The sequence below is a fragment of the Juglans microcarpa x Juglans regia genome, chromosome 2D, assembly GCF_004785595.1.
Source record: "Juglans microcarpa x Juglans regia isolate MS1-56 chromosome 2D, Jm3101_v1.0, whole genome shotgun sequence".
Lineage (NCBI taxonomy): Eukaryota > Viridiplantae > Streptophyta > Magnoliopsida > Fagales > Juglandaceae > Juglans > Juglans microcarpa x Juglans regia.
Genome location: NC_054596.1, coordinates 14,068,168 through 14,095,955, shown reverse-complemented (window position 1 = coordinate 14,095,955; position 27,788 = coordinate 14,068,168). Strand labels below are relative to the sequence as shown.

The following is a 27,788-nucleotide window of genomic DNA, read 5'->3' as shown; positions in this document are numbered from 1 at the left end:
ATGGAGCAACTAGACAGTTTCATTGTTCCAGGTCATGCAAACAAGGTTTGTAAATTAATCAAATCTTTGTATAGTTTAAAACAAGCTCCCAAACAATGGCATGAAAGATTTGATAATATAGTTCTTTCTAATGGTTTTCATTTGAATGAAGCAAATAAATGTATTTATTCTAAAGTATGCAATGATAATTTTGTTATAATATGCTTATATATAGATAATATGATGACTTTTAGTGATAATAACTCATGCATTAAAGATACAAAATTTTTTTTGCTATCTCATTTTGATATGAAAGATTTGGGCGTTGCTAATACCATACTTGGTATTAAAATATAGGAATGATAATGCTTATGCTATATCACAAAGTCATTATATTGATAAAGTTTTGAGTAAATTTAATCATTTACTTGGAAAAACATCTCGTGTTCCATATAACCCTGCTTTGAAGCTTAGAACAATAAATATCGATGTATATCATAACTAGAATATTCTAGTGTTATTGGAAGTTTAATGTATGCAATGCATTGCACACGTCGAAACATAGCTTTTGTTGTGGCAAATTGAGTAGATACACAAGTTGTCTAGGCGTGAAACATTGGAAAGCAATTTCTATTGTTTTGGATTATTTAAAAGGAACTAAGTCCTAAGCTCTATATTATGGAAGATATCCATCTGTAATTAAGGGTTTTAGTAACGCTAACTGGAACTGTGTGGATGATGGATCAATCCACAAGTGGGTGGGTGTTCACCCTTGGTGGTGCGACCATCTCATAGGGATCTAAGAAACAAACTTGCATAACTCACTCAACTATAGAGTTTGAGTTAGTGGCTTTAGGAGCTACTGGAAAAGAGGCCGAATGGTTAAGAAACCTCTTAGTAGACTTGCCTATGTGGCCAAGTCCAATGCCTCCTATTTCCTTACATTGTGATAGTCAAGCTACATTGTCAAAAATGTATAGCAAGTCATATAATGGGAAAATAAGACATATAATTCTTTGACATAACATTGTGAGACAATTGTTGAAAGAAGACATAATCACAGTAGACTATGTAAAGTCAAGTACATACTTGGCAGATCCTCTAACAAAAGGCCTAAATAAGGGTATGATTCGTAAAACATCGATTGTGATTGGTCTAAAATCTATGAAATAGATCACTAAAAGATGGCAACCCAACCTAAATTTAGAATTCTAAATTTTAGGTTCAATGGGAAAAACAAAGTCTTATTAGTGATTAATAGCATTGAATTAGATCATCATATAAAAAATTATTGTTTAGTGCTAGTCTTGCAATGAAAATGAAAGGTTGAGTATAATTCGTAGTGAGTTCGCATAAAAGGTATTTTTATGCAGAGCACCTAGAAGAACTCTAACTATGTGAGTGTAAAGTTAGGCTGCTTTTGTCGGGATTTGGTATATCGCCTATGGCACTCATGAAGTTGAGATAACACGTATGGCCTTTAATGCACGGCTATAAAGAACAATAGAAATATGTGTTGATATGTGTTGATTTTCCGGTTTTATCACACGATATGATAGTTCAAAGATATCATGTCTACTATCATATTGATAAAGCTTTGAGAATCATACACACATTAAAATTCAAACCCAAAAGGTAGTTACATTTAAGTGTCAACGTATAATTGTAATAGTAGCATTTTTTTAAAAAAATATTATTTATTATTTGAAATAAGCGGAGGAATGTTGGATTATTTCAAATATTCCCTCCAATTTAACTTTGACTTCTTTTGAAATTTCATTTCAATGTGATTTTTGTTAGTCCCACACTGGAAAGACAAGTAAACCTGTAGTGGTGTATAAATGAATGAGTTTCATAATACATAAATTGGAATATAAGTGTAGACACACAACAGTAGTGTCAACCACATGCACACACACACGCGCGACGCATAGATGCACTTAGCTCGTACACATCGTTGCAATTGACAGACTGGTTTTAATTCAAACGAAATGATGTGTTTTTTCATCTTTTTTGACATTTGTTATTAACTATCAATGATAGTTACTTCACACATTTCTGATAGAAACTATTTTATTTAAATTCAAATGAAAGATTACAACTGCTGCTATTACATCTATTCATTCTAAGATTAATGTTCAGAATTTACAATCTACACACTATATAAACAATTTTGTATTTTGAGGACATAATGACCAAATTCTCTTTTGCAGAACTCAATTCGTGAGTGGGAGACAATATTTGTCGAAGAGATAGATTAACAATTGCCTCACTATTTGCTCTTTTCAATCTCTATTTGCTCTTAATTTTTTTTTTTTATTTCTAACAGTATCAAGGTCTTTCAAAGACTAAAATATGTTATATTGGACGAATTTAATTCAATGATAAAAGATCATGCAACAAACGTTTATGACTTTTTTTTTTTTTTCTTTTAATTCCATTGCAAAATTCATAGCATTGAACTTTCAGAATTTTGAGAAATCCACCGAGTGGAATACCATAAAAATAATTACAAGAGACCTTCAACTTAAAAGGCTGTGCAGCTGCAAGCAAGGGGAGCTCAATAAACAGACACGGCCCCAAATTTTAGATAAGAGCTCATGTGGTTGCTCCAACTTCATGTTCAAAATCCAAATGAACATGAAGTATTCAGTGCAAGAACTCCATTTTGTTGCTGAAAGACTAGGGTAGCGAGAACAAAATTTTTTCTTCTCAAGCATCATCACAATTCCCATCACAGGGTTGAAAGAACAGCACAACCGTAACTACAATTTCCATCAGAGAAAGTTGAATCAACAAAAATGGGGGCGCAAATTTTATTGAATCATTTTCTTATCTTACAAAATTAGATAACACTAGTAGTCAGTAGATATCCATCCTGTAACATATGATGGGGGGCTACAATGCCAACATCTACCATTGAAATTGTTACAAATTTAACTCATTGGGACTGAAAGCTGTCATTTATGGCCATCAGCTTTAGCTGACCTAATTACAATTAAGAATCTCCCTAGAAGTAAGCATTTGAAGAATAAAGCGCAAATGTTCAGCCTTAGGTTTTTCCTATTTTAACATAAATCAAGAAGTCGGAAGTTCTAGCTCGTACTGATGGTAAAAGAAACCTTCATGATATGCTCCTCTAAGCGTGTGTTCTTCTGTCGATTGAACAGCTGACTTGGGTAATCAGAAACTTTATATGAGCTGGGTCTCCACTCTACATCTGCAATGAGCCAAACCAAAGGAACAGAAGACTTTGGTTAAAAGGTGAAGGTTGATAAAAAAAAAAAAACATAAACACTTCACAGCAGTATCTACATCGGGTGGTCTGTATACACAAAGTTCTCCCATAAGGCCATTATCCCAGTTGTATTCACATTCTTCCATTCCGTCCAGTTACTTCCAATATGATAATTTGCACAAATTCATACAACAGACAAAATGTCAAGAACGTGGATGGTCCATGAAAAAAGCCATTTAATCATTTCCTAGCTTAAAGACGCTCCCCCGCACAGCAATTAATGTTTTAAATACAAGCTCACAAGTTGATATCAAGGAAGTTGGTTATGAATCTAGATCTTGTCAAAGTTTGGAGTGTTTGGGCACACATTACCGGCACTCACATATGCAACTTTTAAACTGCCTAGAAAGAAAACAAAAGATAAAAAAAAAAAAAAAATATATATATATATATATAAAGAGGCTTCAATTAATATTAAATCATTTGCATATTTTGCATAAGAAATCAAGGAGATGTACTTGTATCAAGGGAATTGCAGGTTGGAGATGATGCAAAGAACTGACATGATATACATACTATAGGATAAACGGGATTTCACTTACCAGTTGCCTAAGCAGTTCCTGTCACCAACCTTTCCTGTTCGTCTAGTTTTTTGACCTTTATAATACCAAATAGAACTTGAAAGCCAAAAAGTGCACAGAAGGCATATGCTATAGTTGCAGGCACCTAAAAAGAACAATTAAAGCGCTGAATAAAAACTAAGCACACAAAGACTTGTTTTGCCATAAGGAACAAAGATTAAAAGGGATAGCTTACTCTTATGGAGTTAAAATACAAAATTGTTGCAAGGTTTATCAGGCTCCCAGCTGCTACTGCCTGTTAATTAGTCAAAAGGAGATATATTCATAGAGTGATAACATTATATAGAGAGAATATGACAAACTTTTCTTCTGATTCATATTAGTCACAATACAAGATAATTCAGGTAAACTGACCATACAGGAAACTGAAATGTTTTGTTACTATTTAAATTGTCAGCTTTAAACTAGTTATAGTTACTTTGTTTTCACAATCTGTACATATTTTCTAGTGATATCATGCTATTAACAGCTAATAAACAAGTACAAATTTCCTCTTTTATCTTCTTGTTTTTTTCCTCCATGATAAGAATATGAGGTGAAAGGTAAGGATTACTATTACAAGAAAAAGCTCAAGAAAAAGCTTAAGCATTTTGCAAGTACACAACTTTCCATCTCCACGCACAGAATTATCTTTGATGCAGTTTTTGATTTCCCTTTGAAATAAACAGTCATTACCACATTTTTGTATCTCCATTGAAAGTAAAATTATAATACCAATCAATATAGTTGTTAAAAAATGGTAGTAGGCGTCCTTAGTTTGAGCTGCCAAGAAAGGATGAGATTTTGACATTTCAATCGGGATGCAGAGTAAATCAGTGTTCGAACTCAGAAACTTCGTTTTCATACTATGTTCAATCTCCAATTATCCCAAACTATCGATTTTTGAAATTGACACACCAATTGGAAACTTCAGTTGCAATGTGCACACCATGCTACCTCTGTCACAATCCGACTATCAAGATTGTATCATGGCATCTATTCTTTTGCCTATCATAACAGCTAGATATAAAAGATGATTCGAATTGCAACTAAATTTTCAAATTTGGGTAGGGGTGCTACCTGCACCCTACGGGGAAAAAAAAAACCAAACAATAAACAAAATACAAATCAAATCCACAACACAATACCTCCCTCAATGATTCGAAACCGAAATAACAAAAAAAACCTAAACTACTAAAAAATAAACTCAGTGACTCATGGATTCGGAGAGGAGGAGCCGACGAGGAGTAGCCGTTGCAGAGGATGGCGACTGCATGAGAGAGAGAGAGGGCAGCGGCAGCCATAAAGGAGAGGGGGGGGGGGGGAATGGGAAGGGAGGCTTCTGCGCAGGAGGGTGGATTTAGGGTTAACTTCCCCCCCCAAAAAAAAAAAAAAAAAACCGATGTTGTTTCGGCGTTCATTTTTTACGCTACCAAAACGACGTCATTTTGGTAACAAAATTCTTATATATATATATATATATCTATATATATATTTATATATATTTTGGGCTAGGCTTAGGCCCAGCTCGGGAGGTGGGGTGCGGAGGGGGGCTGGGCTGGGTCCAGCCCGTCCCCGCCCTTGTTTCCCCTGCAGGGCGGGGTTGCCTGCGCCGCCCAGGTAGGGCCGGGGCGGGGTTGCTCACACCGCCCAGGTAGGGCTGGGGTGGGGGGCAGGGCCTGCCACCCTACCCTAAATTGGGGTGTCAAGTGTCAAAATTGGTAGTTTGAAGGTTTCATTGCCAAAGAATTGATAGTTGGAGGTAGGGCTATCCACTGGAATTAAATTCTAAATCAACTTCCCATTCTCAACCGATCCTTGGAATTCCAGCAAGTTGGTTAACTACACAAATATAGTTTCTTCTTCTGATGGAAGTTGAGTCGGAATGAGTTTCTTCTTCTGTTTTCTGACCATCCTTAATTTAAATATTTAAAAATCTATATATAATATATAGATTCTAATGATACCTGTAATGTAATTGATTATTTGATGAGGGCTGGAAAACAGGCCCAAAAAAGTTGGGCTGCAGACTGCAAAAAAAAAAAAAAAAAAAAAAAGTGGCAAGTGCAAGGAACAACCAAGAAATTATTGTTGGGCTGCAAACACCCAAAAAGGCTGCAAACAACCCAAAAGTGGCCGACAAGAAAAAGCCAACTCCAACAAACTTCCAAGCATATTTTCAAAAAAACATTTTTCCTTCAGGTCAGAATTGCACATTGGAAATTTTATTTCCTATTTACAGATCAAAAAAAGAAATGAAATGCAATTTCTCTTTCGACATTGAAGGTACACTCCTAGTTGGAGGGGTTTGTGTAGTTTTCCCTTCTTAGTTTTTTTAATTTTTAGTCCTTGTTTTGGTGAAGTAGGACTTGGATAACTAAGGCACAGTAACCACCAAGTTTTATAAATTCTTCGGTTTATATTTGATGAAAACTGCATATGAAGAAAAAAATAAACAGATTCCTCTAAAAGTTGGAGTTTAAGACTTGTATAATTCCCCTAGATGATAAACCAGCTGAACTCACATTCCCTACTGTCCTCTGAACAGCTGCAACTCGCTGGAATGCCCGCTCAGACTCCAATGTTCGAACTCGAAGTTTCAGATCACCTTGCTCCTGTATTAGATGGAGTAAGGGACATCAATTTGAAATCCACAAGATCAACAAAATAAAAGAAATCAAAGAACTCTCAATATATACCAATCGTTGGATAATTTCTGCAAGCTTTTCAACTCTGTCGGCCTGTCTGAATAAGTTGTAGAATGCACGGGATTGTCTATCCCATCTATTTCTGACGTCCTGAAATACTCATAAGATTCAGAAGGAACTTGAGAAACATGCTATATCATTGTACAAAATAACAAGAGAATCAAGAGATTTTAAGGTTGCCTTCAGGATAACTTCAACTCCAGCTTCCTTAAACTTTAACAACTCCAGTGCATAGCTACAAGGTAAAGCATCAAAGGAACATCAGATGTATGGAAGATATAGCTTGCTATATCTCAGAGTTGGAAGAGGCTAAGATGAAACTCACGGCTTGGCAATCTCGGTAATATCAAATCGAGGGTCAAGGCCCTTCCCAATGCCATCCAAAACTGCAGAGATGATAATAGTTTACTAGTTGAGGCTCATGTGGCATGTACAACCATCAAGCTCTAATTATATTACCTGAAAATGCTCTAACAACAAATGTGAATGTGGCAGGAAATCGAAAAGGCTGATCTGCTGCAATGGCTAGCAAATCTTCCCCTGTTAGGAAAATGCAACAGTTAGCACCTCATGCTCATAGGGAATAAGTGAAGACCCTGGCACTTGCTTCTGTTATCTAAAGTAGAAATTCAAACAACTGAGATGAGGGTCAAAAGTTCAAACATAGGGCACAGCTATAAATATTTATATTATTGCATTCATATATATCCGGGCATGTACACACATTATAAACAACACGGATGCATTACATAATCTTCGTTTTCATGTTAGCCACAAATAATTTGGATTACTACAATAAAAACTCAAGCATTAATATGCCGAAGTACAGTTGCACTTGTATGCATCAAACAAGCAGAAAATTTCCTTACTCCAACCCCAGAGTATGCCTTTATTCCATGTCTCAAATTCAACAAGACACAATTGACCCTGGTACAGAATCTTCTCTAAAAGCCAATACTCCTCGTAAGACAGAGGACCAGTCTGGGAAGAATATTGAGGGGGCGGGGGATTGGTATTGAGGAGAAGCCAACCAGTTCTCATCTCATATGAGGGTAAGAGCATAAGAGGTATGGTAATTGATTGCTATCCCTGTGACCATGCCTACAAATTATACGACCAACTTATTACTTAGGTCTTTACTAAACCATATATCCTGACATGGATTGTATTGCTCAGGCCAACTGCATGCACTTGGCTCTCAAAATCATTTGTCAAATAGTTAATACATTAGATACCTAGTTAACAAGCATAGAATCTATCATAGACAAGATCTACACCAGGTGCATTACCAATTGCAGCCAGCCTTTGTTTCTTTTTCATTACTCTTTCCTCCTTGCTCAATGGCTTTTTAAACCCAGGCTCTATTGTTGCTAGCTCTCTTTCTTTTCTTTGTGCAGCAAGCCGCTCTTCAAAACTGTAAACAGTCAATTATAAATTTACGGTCAGAGAGACTCAATTAGGAAAAAAATGTAGATGAGAATTTGGCAGGACTGCTTTGTTTATTTGAGACAGGCTATGAATTTTGCAGGACTGCTTTGTTTAGAGATGCCTCAAGAGCTCGCCAAACTATTAAAGAACTGGAAAAGTTTATACTCAATTCTCATAATTCTTCTCTACAGCACCTGTTGAGGAAGAACTGTGCTGTTCGTCTGACAGCAGTCATATCTCCAGTTGGCACAAGAACTCCCATTTGAATCATTGCCTGAAGGACCTGCACTAGCATAAGAGTTTCCACTAATAGGTACATCACAACCAAGGATAGGAATGGCAATATCACTAACATATAGTAACTGTAATGATGGCCACCACCCTTGAGGAGAAACGATTACCTTATCTGGATTTTTTTCATAAACACCGTAGAATGTTTCGAGCAAACCTTCTCTGATATTTTTACTGATACTGTAAGATACAGAGATAGAGTAAATGCACAGAACATCACCAAGGAATGTTAGAGAAATAGAATACATCAGTGTATTCTTACAGTAGTTAAGACAATACAGGGTCCAGAAAATACCTTCCCATCATTCCAAAATCATAAAAAATCAACCTTCCACCATTGACATCATCAACTGCAATGTTTCCGGGATGCTAAAGAAAGGAACCAAAAAATTCCGGGTTACATCTCTGATAAATACATCCAATGGCAGGATCTGAAAGCATGCAGACCACAGCTTCCTCATTTGTAGATAAAAATATGCTTACCAGAACTCTCTAATATGATACTAGATTGAGAGAGTCTGAAATAAGGGCAAAAGACAAAAACAGAGATGTCCCAGACAAAGCCCCAAAGTGGCAGCCAAGGGATTTAACAAAACCATTTTCAGATGTTCCAGTACAAGGGTATTCTAGACCGCTTCTTGTAATGCTTCATATGATTCCAATATTAGAATCCATTGATATTCCATATCCTACTTAACCAAACATGCACTTATTCGCACCATGCATGCAATGAAGAGCAAACATGCAGGAACTCACAGGATCAGCATGGAAAAAACCATGAGACAGAATTTGTTCCAGGTATGATTCGACAGCATAGCGACCCAACCTAGAGAACACAGCAATAGAGTCATCAGGTGTTGGTAGTAAATCTTCCTTTCATCTGGGAAGCATAAGAGTCGGTGGTCTCAATGCAAAAAGCTTGTATCTTGTTTAACCTTTGGCGATCAACACCCAGCTGATCCAAAGCTTGTATCTTGTTTATCTTGATCCCTGGGACATACTCCATTGTCAAAACCTGCATGCAAAAAGTTACAATGATAATAATTGAAGGAAGTTAGATATTAACAGGAAAAAAAAACACTAGCATTAACTGATTGAGGCTATGATTACTGAAGGAATAAACCTGTGGTGTCGTATACTCCCAAAATATTGATGGAACTTTCACATAATCCATATTTTTGAAGTTACTTGCGAATAGTTCTGCATTTGCAGCTTCCTTGGTGTAATCAATCTCCTGAAAACTCAAAATTCTGGTTGCTAATTGAACAGAAAAAGAAGAAAGGAAAGTCTTAAAGAATGATAGAGAGAGAGCGCTAAAACTTGAGAATAAGTTGCATCAATGATCTATTAGGGATGGAGCAACTGCAAACGAAGCAATGATTACAAAATGTGTTAAATCTTATGCATTTTGAATTGTAAAAGAGGTGAACTAAAAAGGCAAACAATGAAAACAATGTATATGTCCAACAAACTATGTCTAAAGCAGAAGGTAAACCTACTGGCTAAAGCTAGCTAACATCAAAAAGTGAGGCAAGGACAAAGAGGATTCCTGTCAGAGTCAGTAACACATTCAACTTGCCTTGTCCAGGATATAGGAAATCATTGAGCCATAGAAAATTTTCTCATCACTTATCCTGTTTTACCACAGCACTTTATGATACTTACATATCAGCATTTATTCACAACCTCGACACAAATTCTACCTTTTCTTCCACTTATCTTTGTTACATGATGGAATCATCTCAACCAACTTGCATCAATGTTATCCTTGATGCTGTTTCTAAAATTCCCTTAAAATGATTCGGGTTGGTAATATTGTGGTGTATCCTTTCCTGGCCACTACTCTTCCATGTCAATATCCTTACCAAGACCAAGGCCTTTTACCACTTGAGCCTTTACCATTTGGCATTATTGATTTGTTTTTCCTTTAGGGCCCGTTTGGATACAGAGGTGAGATGAAACCATATTTCCTCATCTTATCTCATTTCATCTAATTTCAACTAATAATCTCACTACTATTTACAAACCATCTCAACTCATCTCATCTCACTATCCAAATGGGCCTTTAAGCATAAAAAACATCACAGGCATCCTATGAGCTTTAAATTTAGGAGAAAAGTTATGAAACTCCAAAACCCTAAGTTAAGAACAATACAATTAAGGGAATATGACTACCTGATATAGGACACTAGCACACTCATCATAGATAGCAACCCAATCCCTCTTTGCGCCATCTGACTTTGGGTCAACCTTTTGGAGATATTCTGCGATTACCTGGAATAAAAAAAAAAAATGGCAATAGTATTGATGCGTGTCAGAAGAAGCTAAACCCCTTAACACGTGTGAATACCAAGAAATAACTTTCAAACATATATATGCGTGCTCCTTTTTTTTTTCTTTTTTTCAGGATAACAGGGCATATCAAGTTGAAAAAAGAATCCAAGATATGACTGAGAAAACAAAAATCGCTTAGTTTAATACATATTTAAGCATGCTCATGTAGACTCATATGACACAGACACATAGAGACACAAAAGAAGTAGCAGAATTTTTTTTAAGACAAAATTTAAAACCTCCAAGTGTCTTGGTTATATTAAGTACCAATCTAATGAAAATTGTAAATTTCGTGAGACCAAAGAAAGTGAGGAAGGAAATGCATAGAAAAGAGGAGCACCAAATCAAATATGATGAGTAGTGGGAATTTCACAATTATAATAACCCCTGAAAGAATAAGCATAGGATTTTAAGCCAATAAAAACTAACCCTCAGGTTTTTAAGGTCAATGTCAAAAAGATCCTTGAGACCAGGCCTTTGTACTTTAACAACAACTTCCTCTCCCTTCAATCTTGCACGATGAACCTGACCTGCATAAAAAGATTGTATTTTGATACTTTTTTTTTTATAAGTGATACTTAAATCTTATTAGCTTTTGCAATAAACCTGGAAAAGATTCTACTGTATATAAGATAAAACCACTTAAGGAACACTTGAGCTAGGTTCATTTACTTTTGTACAAATTTCCCAATGAAAAAGCATCAAAAGCAAATTAAGGTTACCAAGACTAGCAGCAGCTATTGGTTCATAGTCAAAACGATCAAAAATGTCATTCAAAGGAGCTCCAAGTTGTTCTTCAACTATAGACAAAGCTGTCTTCGAAGGAAAGGGTGGAACTTGGTCCTGTAGCAAAAAAAAAGTCAGTTTTTGTTCCTTGATAATTTGAAAATACATGAACACTCATTTATATAGAGAAGCAACACACAAATATGGAATTACAATAAATGAGGAAAGAAAATCAAATTTGTCCTAGAATCATATCAGCCACAAGTAATACTAGATACAGTCATGGGTTGTGCAAGCGCCGCGTACTCATTTTGAAAAAGAGTGGAGTCCACTATTAAAAATTAATTTTTTCATGAGGGTCTCATATTTACTCACTTTTTTCAAAAGGAGTGCGCGGCGATTGCGCACTCTATGACTGCAAATATCATTTCTCATTATCCACATATCATCAACATATCAAAGTTCAAAGCACTTAATTCTTTTAGGCTCTCCTCTTCCCAACCCTTCCCGAAAATTAGAAACAAGAAAAAAAAAAAAAAACTGATGACACCCTTGCATGCTTCAAGTTCTCATACTACCCACATCAGTTGCTGAATTCTGTCAATATGCAGAGCTAATATTGAGATAGTACTTTCAGAATGGGTGACCCTCTTTCCTAACCCTAAATTGCTACTAGCTAGCTTTTCAAAGTTTGTAGCTTAGATGAGATCGCTAAGAGATAGATAAGCAGTAAGCTATCTCAGTCTCAGAAGGCTACAAAAGAAAAACTCAATTAAAATGCCAAAAAAAAAGTGTTGCTGATGAAAACATGTTCATTAATATGAGCAATAGAGAATAAAAGTAAAAACTTAAAAGCCACTGGCAAGCAGCTAGAACTAAGATGGTTGATTTAGTCAACATATATTATTGAAACACATTATAGCACACACATGAACAACAACTAAAATCACATGACTTCAACCTGAAGTTCTGACAACTGATCAACATATTCTTGCGCAAGAATGTCCACCCTCGTCGAGAACTGCTGGCCAATTTTGATGAATGTAGGACCTAATCTCAAAATACTTTCTTTAAGCCACTTGGCAAGAGCCTTCCGCCTTGAAGCTTTCTTCTTTTCTGTCATTCCTCCTGCAACTCCACATCTTTGAAATCAGATCTAGATTAAAGTACAAGCATTGTCATTCAATGACGGAAGATCAGAAAGTTCTGCATTACTTTTCAAATCATTGGGATCATATGGTATGCCCTCACCATCTGGATTGACCCACATGGCAGAGAGCTTGTAGTTGTATTTTACAGCCATCCCAACCAGAACAGGGGTTCAACAACTAGATGTACAACAGGCATACTAAGGTCTTCTTTTTATATGAAGTCTTGGGAATTTTATGACGAATAGTGAAAAATGTGAGGAAATTAAAGTTCTATAGGTTTTTGTGAAAGTTGTGGATCCCACCTTGAAAAAATGTTTGTATAGTGATTTTGTAAGAAATAATTAAGAAAAACATTGTTATTTATTTATTTATTTTTGATAATTAATAAGAGACTTTATTACCAAGAATAGGCACAACCCAAGTACACAGAAAAGTATACAAAGAAAATTACCAACTACACTCTAGAAGCAGGAAAAAGACTAAAACAGATTCAGCACATTATCATCATCCCGTACAAAAATCCTAGCCCACAAACACAAATTAGAAAAGAAAAAATTCCAAAGTTCTCCGAGAGAACGCTCTTTGTCTTCAAACATTGTTATTTAAATTAAAAAAGAGAAAATAGAAAATAATAATTGGGGTCGCCAACATTCAGCTTTTTTTTTTTTTTTAATGTTATGTATTGTTTTACAAAAATTTTTAATGGTATTATAATTTAATAAGTGAAAACATGTTGAGATGAGGAGTGGAATAGGCGTCTCTCTTGTATACTTCTTGTATACTTGGCTTGCACCTCTTGTGCATTTTAATAAAGATTTCTTACTTGAAAAAAAAAAAAAAAAAAGCGAGAGAGAAACCAAGTTTGGTGATATAAGCCGTTGCAAATGTTGTACCATCTACCATGGGCTTCTGACAGCTTTCTCATCCTTGAGACTGACGAAATATTTACCATCAGTCATTAAACATTGCAAAAACCCATACTTTATTTATTCACTTCAAGTCATAGATGGGTAGGTAGGGACACAATTTTTAAAGACATTATCAGGGTGACAGAATTGAAGACTTATTGATGCCTATCATTAAATAAGAGTTCTACTACATACAGTCACTTTTGCATACTTCTTGCACACTCCACTGATGTGATTGGCCAAGACAGTTATTTTATATTAAAAAAAAGGTGACGCAGCCAATCATATTAGTGAAGTGTGCAAGGAGTACGCAAGAGTGACTGCACATATAGTTTTTGTCAATAAAATCGTTTACTTACAAAAAAAAAAAAAAAAAAAGTCTTATTTATGAACAAAGCCTAAACAATATGCATTCAATTGTTTGAAAATTGATCCAGTAGTAGTGCCTGACCTCGATAAGAAAACTTTTGATTGTTCAGCCAAGCCTTAAAGATAAATGTTAGTACGAATCGCCATATTTCCAAGGTCCTCTGTATTGTTGAGTAGGTTTTAAATCTACTCCAGCGGCCACCAGGCGCAACAGAAACCTGCAATACCCATATTTTGCCAAAAGATTATTCTCAATAGATGTGTGTCTAGGTATCTGGAATCTTGTGAACTTATGTATATAAAAGCAACCTAAGAAAATAAGTAGTTATGCGAATGAGGTGAATACGAATACCTATGCCACAACTATATAAAGTAGGCTCTGCCTACACATCCATGCACACAACATGGGTCCTGTCTTCCTTAGCGATTCTGGTCATCTAATCAGCTTTTATACTTGCAACCGTTTGTCTTATTAAAGAGAATTCAACATTCCAGAAAGTCAAACTTCAAATCATGCGGATTTGAACAGATGACTTATACCTTACCACAGCATTACTCTACTGCTGAGTTAAAAGGGCCCTGATCTAATCTTCCTTAACCATTATGGTCACCTTTCATCCAATATCTAAGGTCTTGTCTTCATCCTCCAAACCCTTCACCCAATAAATAACACAAATAAAAAAAATTAAAATTAAAAAAAATCGTAACCTGAAATTGTCCTCTATCATATTTAAAAAATGTATTTGCCATACCTTAACTTCGAAATTATATTTGTAAGAAAGATCTTAAAAAATACCCCTAACATTACATAACACAAAAAGAAAGCCCTTAAGTCAGCTCAAAGCAATCTTATTGCATATGTAATTCCAAATATACAAATGACAAAATGAAAAACTAATAAAAAAACACCAATTCCAACACCACCAACTAGCCAACCATTAGTTTGAACTGAACTACTTAATTGATACCTGGATTCTATTCTTCAATAACATATATAAAAGTTGAGTCCCTTTACTCATTAATATTTGGTGCGCTCACTAGCACAAAATTAGCTTATAATTTATTCTTATGCATCCACTACCCTTTTGTCCCAGCTTTGATAGAGGAGACAAATATATGAACTGGGATTTAATTATTAATCAATACCTACGTAAACTTTTTTTGATGATGAGGAATCCTGGAGACCGTGCAAATGCGCAACATCACACAGATAAGACAAATCACTGGCTTCGCACCAATGGGACGTTGCTCCTAGAAATTATTTGTCCCCAAGGGTTTGAACCTTAGACCTGAAGGGAGCATACTACCAAGACCAAAGTCTTTACCACTTGAGCCAACTCCTAGGAGTAGCAAACGAACTGAGTCGAGTTAAATTTGAACAAGGGTACTCGAGCTCAATTAGCATGTTTACTCATTCGAACTCGGCTCAAACTTGAATAAAACTCGAATATCCTTGTTCGAACTCGACTCGTTAACCATTAATATTGTTCAAATTCAGCTCGAGCTGAACTAAGGTGCCGTTTGGATAGTAAATTGAGATGAGATAAGATGAGATGAGTTGAGATGAAAGTTCAATAAAATATTATTAGAATATTATTTTTTAATATTATTATTATTTTAAAATTTGAAAAAGTTGAATTATTTATTATATTGTGTGTGAAAATTTGGAAAAGTTGTAATGATGAGATGAGATAAGACTAAACACTTTCACTATCCAAACGGGGTCTAAAAATAAACAAATGACTCAAGCTCGAGTAGCTCTAGCTCGAACTTGATTTTTTTTTTTTTTAATTTTGAATCTTATCTTTAGATTAATAAAAAAAATTTAAATTTTACAAAAACAACTTTAACCATTTAACTATTCAACCAAATGGTTTTGATTAAAAAATTCTTATGGTATAACTTTTATAAATTAAATTAACTTATAGTTATAATTAAAAAATAATAACACATAAGAAAAATGTAATAAACTAAAATATTTAATATATATAATATAATAAATCAAAAGTTCTAGTTATATGAAGTATTATTATACAAATTATCTTATACACACTTTGGGAAAATAATAAATATATTAAATAACGTAAACTATAAATAAATTAATAATATATAATTAAGTACATAAAATATAACTAACATGTAATAAATATAACACATACATATATAACACATTACGAGCTCAACAAGTCAAGTTGAGCTTATAAGAGTTTTATTCACGAGTCTAAACCGAGTCGAGCCAAGTTTATACGAGTTTTGCTCGTTTAATATTTGAACCTATATTAATCGGTTTATTCATGAGCCTAAATTGAGTTGAGCCGAGTTTCATGAAACTCTATTTACTTTGGGTGATGCCTAGGATGTGGTGGATCTACTTGCAGGTTGGTATGGATTAAAGAGAAGAAAGAATGTTGTTGATATATGGAAGATGATTCCTTCATGTCTGATGTGGTGTCTTTGGCTCGAAAGGAATGAGAGATGCTTTGAAGACAAAGAACGTTCGATGGGAGAACATGGGGATTTTTTCTTTAGTACTTTGTGTTTGTGGGCTAAAACTCTTGTAATGGATGATGTTAACTTCCTAAATTTGTATTAGCTTTTCTTTTGTTTTTAGAGAGATGTAGGTATTTCCTTTGTATACGTCCTATGTACTTGGGTTTTGCTTCTTTTTGGGAATAAAGTTTCTTATTAATTATTAAAAAAAAAAAAAGTGTTTACGAACATAACCGAGCATACACGAGCTGAGTTCATTTGCAGCCCTATCTAGGGATTAAAAAGCCTATGTAAACTTCACGTGAAAGACAAAAAAATGATTCTTTAAATACCTGCCATGTTTCGTTCATTATTCTCTTCACCTCTTTATAAGATTAAAACACCACGATTTAACTTATTCAATCATATGTCGCAAATGAGCCCCTTAAGAATTGAGCGAGTAAGGTAACCCACTGGTGGATGTGTAATGTACCAATTATTTTTTGGGATAAGATGTAATCAACCGATGATGATGATGATGATGTGTTATGATTATGAGGGTTAAGGTTTAACCAAATTAGTATCTAACAGTCCTAGGGCTTTTGAATCAATGGTTAAGTCTTTAACAATTGGTATCAGAACAGGGACCACGTCACGAGTTCAAATCACAGAGGGGGCGATCTATAGGCTGGATTAAAATGTCTTGGTACTTTGTATGGGCATAGTATTAAGTCATTAAATACTGATAGATGAGTGAAGTTTCTAAAAGGGAAACGGCCACTCCCAAGTCAGTGTTGATAGAGTGGACCACTGTGGTTGTCAGATTCGGAAGCGTGGTGGAATGTTATGACCCGGAAGGTTAAAGGTTTAACCAAACTAGTATCCAATAGTTCTATGACTTTTGGATCACTGTTGGGTCTTTAACATGATGATACTAGAAACAACACCTATTTCTCTCAAAAGTTCCCGTAAGGATGACACATTCCACCTAGACCACAACAACAAGAAGAAGTCGCGAACATAGAGTTAGGTCCTTCAAAATTGAATCTAACACTCCACTTCTAAATCTAGTAGTTTATCAACCGAATCCAAATACACTAACCCCATATTCACAAAAATACTAAAATAGCTAAGCAACATTTTTTCAGATTCCAAAGAATTTAAGACTCAAATTAACACCAATTTACCTCAATGGATTCATGCCCGGTTCGCTTGAACCACGCATCTTCTTTACCAATCTCCTCTATCCTTCTCTTCCTCCCTTCCTCCTTCGACGCCGGGTCTTCAACCTCCTCCAACTCCCCCGCGGTCACTCCATTCCCGTTCACATACTTCACCAAGCTCCCATTCCCTGGCGCAGACACACCCACACTGCCATTCGAGGACCTCTCAACCGACACACCGTACCTAGAATCACCAGTAACAGCACTAGCAGCTCCATTTCCATTTTCCAATTCCTTGATCAACTGCCTCTCTCTGTCTTCGACCAGCGCACCTTCCTTACTCACGGCCCTAATACGAGTCCGAACATCGAGACTGCGCCTAAGGCCTCTAGAAAGGGAAGTTTTAGAGAGAAAAAGCCGGTGTTTGGGAGTTTTTTGTGGAGATAGTAAAAGAAGCTCGGGCAAATTCAGAGAAGTTGCCATGAATTAAGGTTTTTTTTTGCGCAGAGTAATTTCGACCGAACCCCAAACCACAATTTTTCATTGCATCATCGCATGCGTGAAGGAGAGATGAATGCGAAGGCTTTTTGTGGTTGTTGTGTGTACAGTGTAGACGACGACGACGACTACAGAGTCAGTGTGGAAGAGAGGCGAAAAGGAAACGGAGGGAATTGGAAAGGGGTGGAGGTGGGTTGGACACGTGGCATATAGAAAGATGAGGGCGTTAGGGGTATTTAGCGGAGGGTTCTGATTGGCCGAAAACCCTGCCGCGTTGTCTCGGCCACAAACACGCTTCGTATGCGTGTAACATTCTTTTGGACGCTTTTCGGCTTACGTGTCAGCACACATGTTCGCTCATCTCTGGGACGCTTCATCGCTTTGTGGTCATAAGTTTTTTTAAAATTTTAAAATGATTATATTATCAAAAATCTAAATTAAATATAAATATAGTTTTAAAAGTAAATAATTTGTATTTATCACCTCATTTCTCTTAACCATATGTATTATATACCATATCCTAGGGATCAAAACCGACCCCATGAAACCGGCCGAAACCGGTTGATAGGGAGGAGAAACACTGACTATCTCAACACCGGTAGTTCTCTAGTAGTTCACGATCGGTTCATTAGTGAGCTTCATCTGAGAGAGTAGAGAGAGAGAGAGGGAATGAGAAATGAGATCGCGACTATGGGAAGAAGAAGCTTGATAAAATAAACGACCTAATTTCGAAACAACACCATAACCAAACGGCATCGTTCTACTTAATTTTTTTTAATACGTTATAAATAAAACGACTAGTTTCAATTGTGTTTAAAACATAACTAGAGGCTTAAAACGACGCCGTTCCACTTAAACTTAAGTAGAACAGCGTCATTTTGAATACAGAATATATAAAAAAACATAACATTTCTTTAATCGGCCGGTTCAACAGTTTGAACCAGGTTCGAACCGACGCCGAACCGTTCTATATCGGTTTATTCTATTTTCTATCGCAGGCTGGCCGATTCTCTACCTGTTTCGGCCAGTTCTAAGCTCCAACAGCCGGTCTGAATCGATCTAAGTCGATGTCTTAATTTCTTGTACAACCCTACCATATCCTGGTGTTCATTGTATTTAAGACCATCGTATGCCCAACCAATACAAGTAATACTATAATCTATATAATTTGTACTTTTTTTATATCAACGTATATTCTTAATGGACTAATTAATATTTCGAATAATCATTACAAATGAAAAAAACCTTCTCCTTGTCAGACAGTGACAGAGCCACACACACACACACACACACATATATATATATATCAAAATTTTTTTGTGCAATCTCTTTTATGTACTCTTTTACATACTCTATTGATGTGATTGGCTGCGTATTAAAAAAAAATTTGAAACAGTCAATTACATTAGTGAAGTACATAAGAAGTACACAAAAGTGACTGCATACAACATTACTCTCTCTCTCTCTCTCTCTCTCTCTCTATATATATATATATATATATATATATCTGCAATTGTAATTGCTGCGACTGAATTTTTAGAAAACTATTTGGGCCAAATTGTGTGCATGGTGAGCGCAATTGCATCCACAATATTCATTTTGATGGAACCCACCCCATTGAACTAGAATACTTTCAGCCCGGCAGATTTTATGAAAAAAGATTGTAATATATAGCTTTGCTCCTCTTACTCTGTTAAAAAAAAAAAAAAAAAAAAAAAAACAAGTTCAACAACAGTTCCAACTTTTGAGCTACCCTCTGTCACTCGACCCTGCTCTTTTACTTCTCTGACTAGCATTTGCATATATCTTCTACCCAATGTCATATATTGTATCCTCGTCCTACTCCATCATATAAGATTATGATGATGTAGACATATTCATTAACTCTTGAATGGTTAATGGACAATGCTACATCGATACAATGGAAAGGAAATGAGACAGAGATGAAAATGTAGTATAAAACATAATGCATATCTACCGCATCATGCAAATAGAAGGACTGAACCAAACTGCCCCTCAATTCAGACCCCTCTCTGAAATTTCTGCTAATGTTCAGAGGGAGAGATAGAGATTGATTCCCTTGCCAGTTGCCATTACCTCTCATATTTATAGAGTAATGCTCTCTACTTCCCTACAAAATTCCTATCAAAACCCTCACGAGACTATTTCTCCCAACCAAATTAAGCACCACCATGAGAATATCTCCCCCAACCCTTTTGACTATCATAGAACCAATTAATCATAGTTATAAATGCAGAAACTTGAACCCTTTTTTCCTATGCAAATTTGCAGAAACTTGTACCACGGTATTTAAGTTTCCAGTGTGCCACAGAAACTTGGATGTTGCGTTGAAAAGCTTAAACAGCGGCTGGCTGGTCACCTACCAACTCACTGCCCATTGATAATCCTGACAACTTCCGTGACTGCTGTGTTGCAAAAGAAACATCTCCAACAATTTAAAAGATGCCGGGTTATGCTGCCATAACAAGATATGTGAGAACAAGGCTCGAACCGGGCATCTGCTTCACCTGTATAACAGATGCAGCACTTGCTATCATCCCCATCAGTTTCTCCCCCACATCCCATTTTATCAAGTCCTTGTGAGTCAGTCTGGCTGCTAAGGATGCTTGCGAATTTCTCTAGCTGCCTGAGTTTTCCAAGATAAGCATCTCCCCTGAATGATCCAGCCTGGAAAAAATCATGAATGAGAGCATGAATTCCATTTTTAAACCTCCATCTTAACAAATAGAGACTATGGCAAGCTGAAACATGAATGACATGGCTGCACAAGCTGACAAGCTACTCCACCCATCACAATAGACATGAACTCATCACACTTTTAACTTAACAAGCTAATGCAAATGCCTTTTTAAAACCCAGAACAACCTTAATCCAAGTTTATAAGGATTGGGAAAGGGGAATATGACAGATGCCCAACAAAAACCGAGGCAAGCAATTGTATGGATATATTAAAAATCCAGATGCAGATAAGTGTTGATAATTTACCAGCAGCTACTTTATATGTGCAATAATCAAATGGGTGATGCTACACCCACGATTCTCACTGATGCATGCAATTTTTTTTTTTTTCAAACATTTTTTTAAACACCTTAAACATTTTTAAAAAAAGAAAAAAATTCACAAAATCACTAAAAAAAAAACTTCCTTAATTATTAAGTAAAAAAAAAAAGGTACAATCGGTACCCACTCTCGGTGGGTATTCTTGGTAGGACTAGGATTTTCCTAATCAAATACCATGGGAAAGAGTTGGGTCAGGGCATCATCAACATAATAGTAGTAAGTTATTGCTAGTAAGTTATTGTAGCACAAGAACTTGCTTGGTAGGAGAGGGAAAAAAACAGAATATCACAAACCAAGACAATTTTCCAGCTGCTGGGGAAAGCTTAGGATTCTTGCAAATACAAAGGAACATTACCACCAAGGTATTGGGATGGAGGGTGGAGGAAGCAGTCAAGAACTAACCCAGTTGTAGTCCAAGAGATACTGAAAACCACAATGAACAGTTTTAGGGCAGTCCATGTTTGCAAAGATACCCACAACATCATTGTGCTCTATGCACTCCGCCCCTGAACTGGCATCCAACAAATTCAAGACGATCCCCACAAGAGGTGCCAATATCATGCCTCTGTTAAATTTATCTAAAAGATGACCATGTCGTCTATTTGGCCTGCAAAAATAACAAGTGATTACATGATAAAAATGTACATGTCTGTACTTGGGCTATGCCTATTCTATTGATATAATCATTTACTTATAAAAAAAAATGCACATGTCTGTAGGAAATTTAAAATTTATCTTTTAATTGCAGCTAATTATTATGTGAGTATAAGAAATCAAGGTATTCATGAGAAGGTGTTGCTGGCACTTATGGAGAATAAAATGAGGGAGAGCATTATGAGATGATTTGAGCGTTGGCAACAGAGACTTGAGAATGCATAGATTGATTGTATCAATATGGAGCAAGCAAAAAGAGAAAAGAAATGCATAAAATTATGTGGGTAGAAATCAAAATCAAAGACATGATTGTTAAGAGGCACATACAGGTGTGCCCTGAGTAAGGATATGAGGCGTAACAGGATCCATATATCCAACCCCAATTAGTTGGGATAAGTTTCACTTCAGTTGATTACCTTCAGTTAAATTATAACCAATCTTACTTGTACCAAGAAGCAACAAATAAAATGTTCATACATTTGGAGAGTGAGAAGAGATTATTTCATTCAAGTTCAATGCTACAAGAAACAGAACAGATTCAAGAAATTTTTTCTGTAAGTGAACAGATTCAAGAAAATTAGATTGAAAGATAAAAAGAAAACGAAATACTAAACGCAACACTTTCAAGACCAAAGGGTATAATTCCCTTACATGCAGCTCGTTATTTGCCAATAATAAAAAAAATCGTAGTGCAATAAAATATTAGAGAACTTGAAAATAATTATAACTTAAGTAGGAAAGAGAAGAAAAGGGAGCAATAGGTTGGGGGTGCAGGAAGGAACAGTACACATCTGAATTCACAAGCACAGAAATTTACAAGTCAAAAAACTGATCTGCTGCTAAAGTTATGTGGTTCAGAATAAAGATGATCAGTTCAGTTAGCCGCTGGAGGTTTGTACCAGTCCCCAACAGGAATGCTTGAGGGATTTTACGGGTACAGAATTCCAAGACCCTGGTAAGGTTGCACGAGAGATCAAATATGACACTACATTTCCTTTGCTGAAACTCTAGAACCTGAAAGAAGGTTTTACAACAATTACATGACATGATGAAGAATAAGGGAAGAAAGGTGTAATGAAGGCAAAAGGGAGGGGGATGGTTGAAACAAGGGAAAATATGAAATTGCCAGAAAAATGCATAACGGTCAACCTGTTAGAAACTAACCTACCTGACAAAAATCTCAAAGTACTCCTCAAAAACTAACCTACGATAAACCATACCATTAATCAACAACATCATGTGATCTACCACAATTATTTAAGCCAATTATGATGGTATCTATAAATGGAGATGGGAAAAAGCAACACTCTAGGTCTGAGGTCAGAACTCCAACCATGTAATTATTCTTCTTAATAAGTATTCGAAAATTTATTAATAAATTAGAAATAAAGAGGGATATAAGGAAATCATGAAAACTCAGTCCATTAAAGTCTATAGTAATTGCCCAAAGGAACAGAGTATTGAAGAAAAAAAATAAGTAAGCTCATCCAACGTCCACTTGCAATCTCTAAAATTTCTATCACTCCTTTCCCTCCAAATACGCCATAGTAAATGACAAAGGCCATCTTCCACACTGCTGCAATTTGTGAATTGCCATATAATCCTCCCGAGTTTGCAAGGTCTACTAACCTTCTACACATAAGCCACGCTAAACTGACTCTAACAAAGAAGTCTTCCACAAGGCTTTGGCAACCTCGCAATAGAGTAGAAGGTGGTCTATAGATTTTCTACTCTTTTTGCACATGCAACACCAATCAACCGCAATGATCTGGCATTTCTTTGGTTATCCATGGTCAGGATCTTTTCTATGGATGTTGTACAAGTCAAAACTGCTTTTAGAGGCATCTTAATCCTCCAAATACTCCATGGAAAGAAAATACTGTGCCAAGTAATGAAGACCTGATACAATGAACAAACAGTAAACTTCCTTTCCTTAAAAGGGCTCCAAAGAATCTTATCTCCATCTCCAACTTGGTAGAGAACAATAGATAAAAAAAAATCTATGATGGCATCAACTTCCTAGTCAAGAGCTGTGCTAAAAAAATTGCCGAGCCGCTGGAAAATTCCAATAGATCAGCCACTGAAGCCTCCTGGACATGTGCAATACTATACACGTGAAATCTTCCTAGAAGGTCTTATCTCCACACCACAAGTAATGACAAAAATTAATCCTAGAGCAATCACCCCCCGCAAGTCTACCGCATCTTGAAAAGACCCCCATTCTCTTCTGATATGTTTCATGCAGTTCATGTCCCAAGTTAGAAAAACACTCACGCCAAGCATTACCAAATTTGGAATCCATTACAGCTTTCCACAAGGCCTCTCTCTCATGTTGATGATGACACAATCATTTCCTAAAAAGAATCCATTTGAACAGTTTCGAACTCTCATTCATACCCTAGATTGGCTAGGTGGAAAAAGGTAATATTTATAAAAGGGCAATAGAATTACCTTGATAAAGAGTACTTTGTCAAATCTACCCACTTAATTTATGTCCTTGTTTCCCCTTCCAAATGGCATTGCTAATTACATTGAAAGATTATAGAATTCTTATGGGGAGGTGGGAAGGAAGAGCTAAAATCTCACCTAGTAAATTGGTCCACGTTTTGATGCCCAATATCGAAAGGAGGTTTGGGGATTAAGAGATTGATTCCTGTCAATCAGACTATATGGAGAAAACGATTATGAAACTATGACACTGAAGAGACAACCTTTGGAGGATGGCGACAGAAATGAGATAGGGTAGTCTGTGGGGCTCTAATGTGAATTATGGAGTGGTTTATTGAAGAATATATGAAGAGGTTGGTGGGAGTTTCTAGATTCATCAGGTATGAGGTGAGGTACTGTTCTACTATAAGTTTCTGACATGATATATGGTGCAGAGATCAACCTCTTAATGGGGCTTTTTCCTGTTATATTTAGTAGTGCATGACTTAAAGCTTTGGTGGTAGACAATTTGTAGACAGAATAGCTCTAATCAATGGGAAGTAGAATATATTAGAGCAGCACATGGGAGGGAGTTGGACCTCTTTTCCTTGTTCTATACTTGATTGTATTACGTTTGATAAATATGGGAGAGAAGACAAGATGTGTTGGGCTCTATCCAAGGGAGGAGTGTCTGAAGGAAAATCATTTTAGTATGTGCTAGCTCCACATGAAAGCCCAAATTTCCCATGGAAGTATATTTGGCAGGGTAAGGCTCCCCTAAGAGCAAAATTCTTTGCTTGGGTGGCAGCATTATGAGAAATCCTTACATTAGATCATTTAAGGAAGCAACAGGGTATATGAATAAATTGGTGTTGCATGTGCAAGAGAGAAAGAGAATGAGTGGACCATTTGTTATTACACTCTGAAGTAGCCAGTTCTCTATGACAAGCTGATTTCAGCCTTGTCGGGTTAGATTGGGTCATATGCCTTGGCGGCTGGTCGATCTTTTCATGTGTTGGACAAGTCGGTTCAGGACTTCAGCAGCCAACGTAGTGAAACCTTGTGTAAAATACTCCTGATCGCCTAATATGGAGTATTTGGTGAGAGGAATGACCAAGTTTTGAGGGTTGTGAAACGACCATGGAGGAGCTATTATCATCATTGGATGGATGCAAACTTATGTTCTTCCAGCTTTAGTTTCAGGATTCACTAGTTACTCTCTGGCAAGGTGTATAAAATGTGTACTCCGTGTGCACTTCGATAGTGCCTTTATGATCATTAATAACATCATCCAAAAAAATGACCAGGTTTTTGGACAAACATAAAATTAATTAATATGATAGAGAAAAGGCAAGTTTCATGTCTCTGTAGGGACATAAAAATTTTCTTGCATTGCTGGCTGGATTACCCATACCTGGAATTTTTCTTGCATTGCTCGCATGGAAACTGAGAATTCCAACATTCTCCAGCTGAGAGTGTTAAATAGGCGGTTGAGAAAAGCTGAGAACAGCTCTTTGTCATTGATGCAGGTTTCCTGTAGCAATCTATATGAGGAAGAAAAGGCCAAACAGAAAACAATACAACGGTTAGAAGTTACCCCGTGGGGGAGGGGGGGGGGGGGGGAGAGGGAGAGGGAGAGTCTAGCAACAAAAAAGGATCACCATTCACCTGGAAAACCACTGACAATGATGATGATGATTCCCCATGATTGGAAGAACCAAAGCCAGAACCCCTACACAATCGCAGAACAATGCTGGTAACAGGGATCCAGGATCTCTGATCAAATGCTGAAAGCAATGCTGTTGGCAATGTCTGGATTGCTGCGTCATTGCTCTCAAAAGCAGCCAAATATTCCTTGCAATGTACCAGGACCAATATAGATTGAAGAAGAAGATCCTTAAGATCTGCACTTGATATCCTTGGGTCATTGAAGTGGGTAACTACAAAGGTGACCTGCTCAACAACACATCTCACACATAACTTATTTGACTCGCATTATTGAGTGCATTTAACATTCTGAGTAAAGTAAACATCATGAATCTTTTGCCTTAATAAAATGCCCGAGTAGTAGCATAAGTAAGATCTAAACTTGTAGGAAGGCTGAAGCCAGTGTATCATGTATGTAAGTGATAATAGTTCAAGTTCCACATATAAAGAGGTTATCGGCAACCAAGATCCTCTCGTCATTCGATGATTGATTCATACTTATTTTTTATGCATGATGTTACATTCACCATGAATATCATATAGTTTTATTAAGGGCTTGAGCGTTACATTTATGTTTCTAAAATTGGAGATAAACACAGGTTCCTTCATCGGATAGGTATGCTACTAACCAATAATCCAGCAGTAGATAACTCCAAACTGCCGCCAGCATACATTCAAAATATCCAGTATATACTACTATTGCGATAAAATTAAAGGAAATAGAAGAAGATTAACAGATGAGATATACAACTGAAGCAAGTCCCTGCTTGACAAAGACTGCGGGTGGAACGAATGGAGGATCACTCCTATGCAACACATGAAAGCAGTCTATCTGTGATAGCAAATGGTATAGAAATCAATAATAAGGTTAATGGAAACAAAATGCCATCAACATTAGACATGTACAGTGCCTGAGTGAAAACTTAGACAGCTCATTATATATCAAATACTACAGGCTATATATGGTATGTCTCAATCCTTTGACATAACACAAACCTTTTTATTCCTTTTGAAACACAAAAAAGAATCAAGAGTGTATTTTATGTCTGGGAGCATTAACACGGAAAATAGTTTATACATGTTCTATGCAATACCATACAACTTTCATATGATAAGATTTTACAAAGTCTCGTGTTGATAAAGATTCTGTATACCAAAGCTTCCAGATAAAAATTCAGGTATGCAAGCGAACAAGGAATCCACTTTGCTAAGAAGCAGAAGCAATTGGACAATCCACATGCACGCTGCATACATCCCTCTCTGCTTCCATTGAGAATATAAAGAAATGTGATACCTGAGAACCATAAGAGACAATTAGAAACTAAGGGTGTGTTTGGATGTTGAAGTGAGTTGAGTTGAGTTGAGTTGTGATGATAAAATATTGTTAGAATATTATTTTTTAATATTATTATTATTTTGAAATTTGAAAAAGTTGAATTATTTATTATATTTTGTGTTGGGATTTGAAAAAGTTGTAATGATGAGTTGAGATGAGTTGAGGTGAGTTTGGTAACCAAACGCACCCTAAGAGTACAAACCCAAACCAAGCTTTTTAGTACAAACCCAAACCAAGCTTTTTGAATCACAAGCTGAGCAGTCACTTCCCTAAATTTCTTTCAGAACTCCCAACTACTAGATGGGTAGGTTAATCCATACATACATACATACATATATATATATATATATTACTTTCGTGCACTCTTTGCTGCTTTGGTTTTCTGCTTTAGTGATTAACGGAGCTTATGTTCATGATTTTCTGTCATCGCTTTCTGTTTCTTAGAATGTATTTAGGTGTTTTGTTTTGTATACTTCCTGTGTACATGAGCTTCGCCTATACATTCGTTTCTAATAAAATTACTTCTTACTTAAAAAAAAAAAACCATATATATAAACATATTTAGACATATATGTACTGGCATAAAATTATTGATGCTATGGTGAGCACTGAGGACCTTATCTTCTCATACAAAGCTCTGTGTCATTCATATCCAAAAGTTATGACAAAGTATTAACCAGACAACATGTGTACCCAAAACA

General features: G+C 36.2%; 1 protein-coding gene and 1 pseudogene across 1 annotated transcript; both read right to left on the bottom strand.

The window, feature by feature from the left end:
- Positions 1-2,771: 2,771 nt before the first annotated feature.
- LOC121250155 (protein ACTIVITY OF BC1 COMPLEX KINASE 8, chloroplastic-like) lies at positions 2,772-18,033 on the bottom strand. Its single transcript, XM_041149120.1, has 21 exons — positions 17,409-18,033; positions 13,835-13,970; positions 12,286-12,452; positions 11,321-11,441; positions 11,028-11,128; positions 10,440-10,538; positions 9,388-9,498; positions 9,200-9,279; positions 9,021-9,090; positions 8,560-8,633; positions 8,375-8,444; positions 8,168-8,256; positions 7,835-7,959; positions 7,005-7,085; positions 6,871-6,931; positions 6,726-6,780; positions 6,537-6,635; positions 6,363-6,452; positions 4,034-4,093; positions 3,820-3,943; positions 2,772-3,199 (listed from the first exon to the last, which is right to left on the bottom strand). The coding sequence occupies exons 1-20, from the start codon at positions 17,865-17,867 to the stop codon at positions 3,827-3,829; spliced, it is 2,265 nt and encodes a 754-aa protein (XP_041005054.1). The 5' UTR covers positions 17,868-18,033; the 3' UTR covers positions 2,772-3,199; positions 3,820-3,826.
- A 1,566-nt stretch (positions 18,034-19,599) lies between these two features.
- Positions 19,600-27,788, bottom strand: part of LOC121249284 — a 35,087-nt pseudogene continuing 26,898 nt past the window's right edge.